Source organism: Pteropus alecto, unplaced genomic scaffold (assembly GCF_000325575.1).
Source record: "Pteropus alecto unplaced genomic scaffold, ASM32557v1 scaffold44, whole genome shotgun sequence".
NCBI lineage: Eukaryota > Metazoa > Chordata > Mammalia > Chiroptera > Pteropodidae > Pteropus > Pteropus alecto.
This window is the reverse complement of record NW_006436812.1, coordinates 7,099,446-7,110,397: the sequence shown is the minus strand read 5'-3', so window position 1 is coordinate 7,110,397 and position 10,952 is coordinate 7,099,446. Positions and strand designations below refer to the sequence as shown.

General features: G+C 43.2%; 1 protein-coding gene across 5 annotated transcripts in view; it reads right to left on the bottom strand.

Annotated features, from left to right (window-relative positions):
* Positions 1-10,952, bottom strand: part of LUC7L (LUC7 like) — a 28,667-nt gene that overhangs the window by 3,963 nt on the left and 13,752 nt on the right. For all 5 annotated transcript variants that reach the window (XM_025048445.1, XM_006914035.3, XM_006914034.3 and 2 more), the window contains 4 exons: positions 8,630-8,740; positions 7,652-7,795; positions 3,444-3,620; positions 910-998 (listed from right to left, as the gene is read on the bottom strand). In XM_025048445.1, the coding sequence (XP_024904213.1) occupies positions 910-998; positions 3,444-3,620; positions 7,652-7,795; positions 8,630-8,740 (521 nt within the window). The remainder of the gene's footprint in view (positions 1-909; positions 999-3,443; positions 3,621-7,651; positions 7,796-8,629; positions 8,741-10,952) is intronic.

Here is a 10,952-nt window from a genome sequence, read left to right as displayed (position 1 = left end):
ACAATGAGCTGTGCCCAGTATGAGAGCATGGTTATTCCTGGCACAAGTCTCTTCCCTGATCTCCAACTGGACTCATCATCTCCACCTGGATGTCTCTTTGGCATCTCAAACCAAGTACGCCCAGCTTCAAATTATGCTCCCCATATTCTCCTCACCTCAATACACTGCTCCTAGTCTATCCTACATTCATAAGTGGCCACTCCAGGCCAGAAACCATGAGGCCAGGTTCCTTTTCCCTTTGCATGCCTCATAACATCTGCCAGCAAATCCTATCAGCTCTACCCCCAGAACACACTGACCCTTACCATGCCTGACCTGACTCGAAGTGCCACCTTCTCCTAGACTCTCTCCCAGCTGGCTCCTCAGTGTTCTGGCTGCTTCCACCCTACTACCTGCACTTATTCTCCACAGGGCAGCAGGTCCTGCCCTTCCTCCCATGGCCCCACATTACTCAAGTCAATGCCAGAGCCTAGACGACCCCAAGGCCCTTCCCTGTGGATTCCCCTCACAGCAGGGCATAGCAGTGTGACAAAGCATACTCCTGCCTGTCCTGTTTACTGAGTGCTACATCCACAGGAATCAGGACACAGCAGGTTCCTTCTTCCTTCAACCATTTAGACTCTGGGGGGCGGGTGGGGGGTGGGTGAAGGGAGTCTACACCTTTCTAGGTAAGAATTAGGTCATCACAGCCGCTTGTGCAGCTCATGATGGCCCAGTCCAACGTTGCATGGCTGTGCACACACAGGTCCTCTTAGGCCAGCCAAGACCTCACTAGGATAAACATGCTGAGAGTTTGCTTATTTTCTTTTAATGGGCACTGAGGTACTCAGCAGACCTCAACTGCTATAAACAACACTGCGATGAAAGGAGCGGGGGCTTCCTTAGGCACGTGTGCTGCCGTGGGCTCACCTCCTGCTCAGCCGCTCCTCCCGCTCCCTCTCTTCTCTCCTCCTCAAGCGATCCTGATTTCTCTTCTCCTGCTTTTCAGCCACAGTTTTCTAAAGAAATGAAAAATTGGAAAATGAGAAAAGAACAAGTTACACAAACTAGAATGTGAATGTTTATTAACAAAGCACATTTATAAATCTCAGTATAGATAATTTAAAACCTAAGAGAAACTCTTAAAAATCAAGAACATGATCATTTAAAAAAACTTCAATAATGAAAATAGAAAATATATAAAAAATGCTTTATCCTTATAAATTTAGTGACAAACTGCATATCCTAAGAGGTGCTATACTACTAAGTCACAGGAAATTAATCACATTGCTTCAAACCAATCCAGAAAGTTAAGATTTTTATCCAAAGGAGATTTCACAAACTTTATGGTAAAAGAGAACGAACACATGTCTCACCAAACACATCTTGTTGCTGGGAGCCAAGCTCCTGCTGCCAAGGAGCAGCTTGTCTTTCGGTGCTGAGTGCTACACTAACTCTAGACCTGGCCTCATGGGGACAGCAGGCCAGGGGAGGTAGACCATGAACCATCCACAACTGGCTTTCAACACCAATAACACGTGACTTCATCATGAATGAAACAGAAAATGCAATAGGCAGGGGGAGGTCTCAAAAAACTGCACTACTGGAACACAATCAACACAGCAAAGTACTAGGTCTAACCTGCACATCCCCTACTCCTAACATCGACCCAAAGCCTTTCAATGCTCCCATCTCTCTGCTAAGTGAAACGAAGCCCTGAGCGAAAATCAGAGCCAGTGAGACAAAGGGTCACCAGTCTTCTCATGCTAGTGAAGGCATGAATCTGTGTGGACTGGAGCCAGGCTCCAAGGAAGAAAGGGCACAGCAAGGACTGGGGGAGAGGCTGGCTCTCCTCCTCAAAGTACTCTCCAGGTACGAGCGCTTTCCTGTCCAGCACTTCCAGCTCCACACCTGAGACTCTGCTTGTCCAGCACCTTGGAGCAGGCACATACAATGGACAGGTTAAGATTAATGATGAAGTCTCAGGATCTCTGCTTCCATGCACACTCTTCCTAAAGTGGATCTGACTGTTTACAGACCAGTGGTCTGGCATCTTTTCCAAACCTTTCCTATTTCCTAAAAACCTATCCTTCCCCACCTGACAAAGAAGGTCTTACTCTCACCATTCTACATTTACTTCGGTGAGAACACCTCTGGGATCACTGAGTGAAGCCATCTCTGACTGGGCACAGAACTCCCAGCCTCTTTATCATTAAAAAGTGTACTTCTAAACACATTTTCTGCTGTTAGTTTAATAGCTAGTTATCAAAGTCTGTAACATATTTGTGTTGCTTTGGTAAACTATATACTGCTCATAACGGCACGGATAAAATATGCTTTCTAGATCAAGTTAGTAACTGAGCTCTTAAGGTTCCAGGGAAAATCAATATATTCACACGTTTAAAAAAGGCTTTCGGGTATAAAATAATATTAGAATAAAATTATGGGGTGATATGGAATGGAGATACAACTGAAAGGAGAAATAGGAATGTGACATTTCCAACTGCTAAGGAGATTTTTTTAATGGGGATGGCAGTGGACACCAAGTTATTTTTTTATGTTCTATTGGCTACATATGAAGTATTATTTTCATCTTTGATGCCCATAAACTTAAAAAGAAAAAATTCCATGACAAAATATATCATTTTTCAAAATTCTATTGGGAGCACAGGAGCAAAACATGTCAAGATCAATGGTTGAGAATATCCTCACTACTATCCCAGCTCCCTCTACCAGCGCCATGATCACACATCACCTACCGGGGACCCCTTCTCGGATATAGAACTATGCCGCCCAATGCTCCTTCCTGGAAGGCATGCAAGAGTCTTGGCCTTGATTATCATAGTATCCTACAGACGGGTGCCACGTCTATCCTTCCACCAGATTTTGGGTGTCTGGAAGGCCTGCATATTTCTCAGCATCCCACCCTCAGCACACAGAACGTAGTACACAGCAGGTAAGACTCCGGTGAGTTTGTATCAAATGTTTTAGGGCCTAACCCAGGAAAATGAGGGGCCTTGAGGAAGGAACAGAGGGGGCAGCAGGGCTACTAGAAAGGCCCCATCACCTTCCTGTGCTGAGGAGGCTCAAGGCAAACGCCAGGATATGTGATCTCCCCGTCTAGCCTAACTACTCTCCATGCACTGCCTCTGTCAAAGGAGAAATCCTAGCAAATGCTGGTTCTTTCCCATCTCCAAACACAAGTTATTTCAGAGGTGTGCAAGAGCTGTCTGAACCCTGTACTGGATTCTGCCATTACCTTCATAAACAAGAGGGTGAAGACTAAATAAATATCCAAAGTCCCTTAGGTCTCTTGTATAAACAAAGTGATGATACTGAGCATTTCACTATAAAACTCAAGGCATGTTCTTGGGATCAGAACACAAGGATTTCTAGAAAGAAAATTAATGTGAAGACAATCACAACTTCCCAGGTTTCTCCAGAAATAAAATACATTAACGAACCCTCAACTGATCCAGTTTCTCACGGATCTGAATGAACCCCAAGTGCAATTTGCCCCCAAAGTGGTCTGCAAGGCGACGGTCATTGTCATGGAGGCCAAGGTAAGCAGAGCAGACTTCACAGACACGCAATTTCTGCTGTTGAAAACTGGATGCAGGCATGGAATTTCTGTATTCTTCCTGGAGAAAGAGAATAGAGTGATGAAAGTTAGGTTCATAGAACTACCACCAAATATTCAACCTCAGCATAGAAATATTTGAAAGGACTATAGAAGTGACTTCTAAATGAAAACTGTATCATTTACAAAGCTTCAGATATAAGTAACCAATTCAATTTCATCATTTACTTAAAAAATGAACTAAAAGTCACAATATGAAAGCAACAAGAAACATTCAAAACACTCAGACAAGCAGGATGCTGCCTGTTCTCAGAGGCCAGCAGGGAAGGCAGGTCTCTGCTATACATGCTGGGAAGCTCTATGAGACCAGAGAGGTGAAAAGGGAGAACTTTTAAAAAGCCAAAACCAAAAAGCAAACCAAATATGCAAGTAAGAAACACAAGAGCCCGGGGGTGGCTCCACAGTGTAGTGGTTAGCACGTCTGCTTTGCATGCAGAAGGTCCTTGGTTCACGCCCCAAGTGGAGCCATGGACCATACCACGAGTGCACCAGACCCCAGGTGCACGCCCCGAGCATGTAGGAGGGGACGCCCCGCCTTCAGAGATCCAGTTCTTAAGGGGAAACAGCAACATCCATGGGTCAGGGATGGAAGGGGGTGGAATTAAATAGGGGAGGAAAAAAAAAAAACCACCATAGAATTTGTCTCAAAGTCTAGGAAACTGTATCCTAATGCAGCCCCAAAAGATAAAATTTGGAAGAACAAATACATTAGACATTCTCTTCAAAGAAGTGTACAATGAAACAGAACAAAATACATTGCCTCCTGCACTCCCTACAGTCTGAGTCCAACCACCAGAAGTAACTAACTCAGCCTCAAAACACACGAGATACAAAAGGAAATAAACCAGGACATGGTAACTGCTACCTGTGCTCAAGTCTAAAACATCCCTTCAAAATCCAGGTTTACAATATATATTCCGAAAGTCATTTATCCTTATTTAAAGGGAGGCTTGAATACAAGTAATTTTCTATTAATTCAGATTCAAAACATTCCCTAGGAAATGCAAATTAAAATAACACTTTGCTTTCACTAAACTGGCAAAGATAACAGAAAAAGCAGGCGCTCTCATACACTGCTGGCAGGAGCCTCACTGGTACAACTAATGTGGAATGCACTTTAGTGATCTGTGAAAGCGGGACACGTATGTTCCATTACCAGAAACTCTCCTTCCAGGTATATGTCTTAGAACACTCTCACATGCAAATAGGACACTGTAAAGATGAGAAACCCCCAATAACCTACAAAACCACCAATCATATGTTCACAAAATGGAATTCTACAGCAATAAGCTAACTTAACAGATTTATAGGTACAACGCGGAGAGATCTCACAATGCTGAGTGAACAATGCATGTGGGAGAAAGACATGGGTAGTGTGGCAACATTTGTGCAGGATTTTTCAAATGCACAAAGCACACACAGCATTTATAGATACACATATGTAATAAAGTATAAATACAGAACTGAAGATTATGTTGAATGCACACTAATGTTGGCCTCTGGAGAGGGAGAGAACTGGGATGAGAGAAAACACTCAGAACTTGAATTTCCATTATAATGTGCTACATCTTTTATTAAAAGAAAAAAAAACCTTAAGCAAAAATTATAAATGTGGTGGGTACACGAATTTCTGTGATTTCATTCTACCTTTCTGTAGTTTTGAAACTTTTGAATGCCACCCTCTAGTATCTTTCAAAATAAATTCTAATTATGCGGAGAGAAAATGAGACCCCAAAGGATTACATACTGTATGATTCCATTTATATAACATCCTTGAAATGACCAAATAAAGACGTGGAGGACAGGTTAGTGGTTGCCAGGGGTCACTGAAGTAGAGGTGGATATAAAAGGCAACAGGAAGGATCTGTGGTGATAGATGTTCTGTATCTTGACCATCGATGTCAACAACCTTTCTGTGATATCGTGCTAGAGTTTTAGAAAAATGGGGGAAACTGGGTAAAGGGTACAAAGGATCCCTATATTATTTCTAAGGCCACCCTTGCCTGCTACTGAGAATGCAAAGGCTCCCACAGGTGCCACACCACCAGAGACCAGCACTGCCAAAGCCTCCCCCACAACCATCCTGTCCTGCCTGGCAATTTTAAGTGGTGTTGCCTCCTGGGGGCACCCAAGATGAGGAGGACAGGGAAATAGCCAGAGCAAGGATGCTAGGGGTTCTGGGCATAAACAGCCACATATGTGTCCTACATCCTGCCCTGTCTCAGCTGCCTGCAGAAATCATGTATTGAACTTCGTATCTACAATTACTTTAGCTTATGTATAAATCTCTAAGCCATCCAATCCAAGGGGTTTCTGGGGTTTGCTCAGCTCTCTGAAGCAAAGGTGTGCTAAGGGGTGGGCTAAGGCCACAGAGCGTTCCTCCTGACTCTGGCCTTTCTGGTAGAGGTGTCAGCAACCCAGGGAGCCTGACTCTGCTACATATAAACACCAATTTCTCATTTAAGTATATAGAGGTTTAAATCCTATACAGGACTCATAAATATACAGGGACTTAAATCCTGTGTGAAATGGAGGTATAACATTAGCTATCTGCAAAATATCAGATTCACAAATATCACCTATAACTGTCACATTCATGACCCCATTTGTCTTTTAGTGTGATCACATCTAAGCATTTATATACAAAAACGTCATTTCTGTATTGTGAATTCTTATCCGTCTCATTTTTATGTTCAAGAATGAATTATATTATCTATGAATATCACTGAAGGGGATGTTGGTTTGCCAGGGACGTGAACCATTATCTCAACACCATCTTCCAACAAACACTGACCTCAATTCCAGCCTGTGCTGGGGGACCGTGGAAAGCAGTCCTGACAGCTCCATCATAAGTAATCCTATTGCTCTGTCTCTTCAAGTTGTCACCATGGAAATGCTCTAACACCCATGGGCCCTTGACACTATCCTATTATGTGTACCATGCTAAGCCAGGGATACAGTGATAACCTAAACCAGACCTGCACCAGGGCACCTACACACCGTGATCTCATCATCCCTACCTGGCCTTCCTGACCCCAACATTCTGATAAACTTCTCGGTCTCTGAGTCTCAGCTAAGGGGCCTTCAGGATCACCTTACCCTACCTAGAGATCCCCTGCAATCCAAAGTCACTCTCAAACCTAGACCCCATATCTTTTGAGCACCTATCTTCATCTGAATGAATTTTACCCAACCGTTCACATTCCCTTCTGCCTGTGCCCCCACCCCACCTACTCCAGTGCCATCTCCATGAGAGGAGGGCCTTTTCCAGCTCATTCACCACTACAAAAGTGCCTGGCACTGAGCTGGAGCTCGGTGAGCATTTACTAAAGGAACACGCCCTGTCTCCCACTGGCTCTACCGTTCCTGTCATTCTTGAAGCCTACATGAGCCACCTCTAATTCCAGTGGTGAAGATTCAAGAACTAGAGGGGATCCAACAGATAAAATAATCTAGGAAGAAAATGGTTGTCAATGATGCAAACACTGAGCCCTTGATCTGTTCCTCCACCACACTGCCAGTGTGTCCTGGCCTGGCACTCCAGCCAATACCACTTCAATGCTATCCCAACCCACACAGGTTCTCTCTGCTGAAGATGCAGTGTTGCTATGAACACCCAGGTTTTACTCTTTACAGCAATCTACAATACAACGCTGGCCCAGTCACACAAACTGAATAACCACCATGCCCACCAACTCTCTAAGGAGCCAGAGGAACAGGTAGTAAAACTGGTGTCTATGGAACCTTTGACAGGATGTGCTCATTAACACTGCTCTAATGACTCAATACTCAGGACTGCACTATACCTATGGCAACTATGCTCAGAGCGGGCAAGCGACTGGTGTGAGATCACACGGGGCAGAGCAAAGACAAACCCGAGTGTGCATACGCTGTGATCCTGTCAATATGTCACCCTATTTTAAACCCTTCCCAATATTCAAAAAAATGGAGGCACAGCTTAATTTTAGTGCATATGGTTGACTCTCTGGAGTTACTACATCTCCCTTTCTCTAAGACATTTTTCTCACCAACCTCAGCTTCTTTTTTCTTTGCACGGACTTTCTCCACTTCCATAAGAATCTTCTGGGATTCATCCACATTTCCTTCAGCTCCCAGCTGCTCAGCTTTAGCAAGAAGTTTTCCTATTTCTTCATTCAACTCATGTACTTTTTCTGCCTGAGGGGGAGAAAACAAAAATCAGGTAAGCAGACATCAAGAACAGATTTTTAATGCAAAGAAAACGCATATTTCTCTTCCTGGATTTCTAGTCTGTTCCATGAAAATAAACGGAACAGCCCAAGATAATTGGTGGATCACATGCAAACTGTAATATTTATGACACCCTTACTGCCATCATTGAGACTCTAAACCTATGCACCACATTCCAATAAAAGCAGTGAAATGTGTCACTTCTAACACAGTTGCAAGGATTGTCACATTGGTCATTTTCCAGGCTGTCTCTTGTTATGTCCACTGCAGTTCAATCTTTTGGGTAAGGGTAATAAAATGTCTAGGATTAAATAAATAAACTTACCCTGCAAACGAAATGCCTAATTATTTGTATTTTCTTTCAGAAATAAAATAGCACCTTTGGTTCAGTTAGCAACTACATTTATCCCAAAAGATGCTTTCACAAAACTGAAAGGAAAAAACAATGAATTAACTTAGTTCTCCTGAATAGGGGAAACGGAAGAGTAGTGCGGCTAACACTCAGGCCAATTACATGCAGATCTACCTTCGTTTCATGATACGGATGCACCACAGTTCAGCCAGTCCCCCACTTTTCCTATTTTATGTGGGATGTTAAAGAAACTAACTTGCAGTACTTCCTGGGGGCTGAGCTCGCTGACAGCCTCTCTCCTTACTTGGAACACCCAAGGTGGCAAGAACTGTTCATCCTCAAGATGCACTATCAGTGCTAATGGTGCGTTGTTGGGCCCGTCGGCAGCTCAGTTCTTATAAGACAGCAATTTGCATCAACAACTCAAGGAGAAAGCTTCCCAGGCTTACCTTTGCAGAAACTTCTGCGCTGATCTCCTCCTGTGTCTCTGCCAGCCGCTTCTTGGCAAGCTCAGTTCTCCGATCACATTCAGCAATGAAGGACTCCAAGTGATCCATTGCCTAGCTCAGGAGAAGCAGAGAGATAGGATCAATTACAGGTATGGTCTCGGAACCCATTTGTTCGACAGGAAAATACACTCCTGGGTTGGTTTCTTAAAGCCTGTAGGTTCAGTGGGAAGATCTTAAACTACACTCCAGCCAACATATCCATAATCACATTAAATCAAGGGGTTTTCTTAAACTAAATGATCATTCAGAAGCATGGTCTTCTCATCTTATTTATTTCCAAAATTTGTAAAAGGACCCCCATCCCTCAATAACATTTCCAAGAAAATACTGAGGAAAATTACACTTGGCCATAATGAAAAGTGTTCTCTGAGGGACAGAAAAGGCTGGACCGGGACTGATGTTAGAGCCCTCCTCTGTGAGCTGTGGGAAATGCAGATGATGTACTCACTGGTCTTTGTGAGCCACGCAAATATTACCCCTCATGTTCTGAGGGTAGAGCTCCCCCTTCCACCTCAAAACAAAACAATAGAACAAATATTACTGAGAGCTGTGAATACGATTAGCTATTGCCTACTGTCTAAAGTAGCAGGAAAACTGGTTACTACTTACCCAAAGAGATAAAGGAAAAGAAGCTCTAAAAATCTAATTGCTTACTCTGAAAAGAGTTGATGGGAAACCATAAAATACTAATAAGCTGTCAAAAATGCTAAACAATTAATCTGCCTTACTAGTCAAAGTCCCCAACATAACTTCAGATAAACATATAAATATCCAATTATCAAGCTACAACCAATGTTAAGAAGCACCTAAATTACATCCGTGAGCCAACCTGCTAATGTCGGCATCATGTCAAGTATGAGAGCAAGTGAATTTAGCAGTGGATGACAGGGTTAGACAATATGATCTATCACCAAAAAATAGAGAAGAGAAAATTTGGAGTGGAGATGATAAGGCAGATGAAAGTCAGGCCAATAGACCAAGTGGTGATAATCTATGTCTCCCTCTCCTCCCCCAAAGATGGCCAGGAGAGAGCAGGTCAGCTGTAAAGAACAAACTCCACAAGGATCAGTTGACACTGGAATGGACAGCAGGGTCACTGGAGAGGGTTATGGTCTCCTACAGAAATCTTACTTTTTATTTTTTACATGTCACAGTTTGTATTTCCAGTTTTAAGAAATCTTAAATACTCTTCAAGTAAATGCATTCTTAAGAGTAGGTCAAGACGGAGAAGAAGCTTTGTGATGGTGCTGAGTCCCCCAGAACACAGCATAATCTACCGACGACAACTCCCAGATTTCACTCCATAATTTGGGAATTCAGGACCTCTTTCCTGTTGGTCATCTAAATATTCTCTGATAAACATTTCACTATGTTCAAATCAAACAATCAGGAAAGCAAATGATTGGCATTTGTTTGCCTGTATGCACTGTGCTTTTAAAAAATGTAAACAGCTCTGACAAGATGGGACTCAAAAGGATCATGTGCCAGTGAGTTGATAAGGGTCATGCACCACCTGTACTAACCTGGAACAACAGATAACAGAACAGCCTGAGATGCCCCAGGTTCATCCACATACAGGCATGGAGACTTTAGTGTAGAGTCCCTCTACTGTCTACTCAAAAAGCATGAGCTCACACCTGAGAGACCCAGAGAACCACCCATCACAGGCCAAATGGGGAACAGACATCTAATGACCCTGCCAATGCCTTTACCAATCAAAGCATTCACTTGCATCTTAAGCAGAATCTGACTACTGAATCAAACATCTAAGCTATAAACTAAATAGTAAACTTCAAAACACAGAACAGACAGACCACAGAGAAGTCTTTTAATTGCCACATTCTTTAAAAGATGGCTGTTCTACTGCCCCTCCCTCTCTTCACTGTGCTTCTCAATTTCAGAATGGCTCCTCAAAGAGATTTATTTATTTATTTATTTTTAAAAAGATACTTGAGCCTAAAAATTAAGTTCCTATCACAACCTACAACTTACTAAGAAGTCATCCAACTTCTCTAATTCAAGGGTGATGAGATGAAAACATGAGCTACTTACTAAGGGCACTTGAGTAAAGCACTGGCACACGGTAGGCACACAGGTTTCATTTTGCTGAAGGAGACTGTCCCTTCACACACAGGACTGTTTATGCATCTGCCCAGCAGCAATGACACCAGCCAGCAGTGAGCCTGAGAAAAGCCCATGCTATCAGAAGAGTCACAGCAAATATATGGCCCAGGGCTGTGCTGCTTTCTCCACACATGCCTCA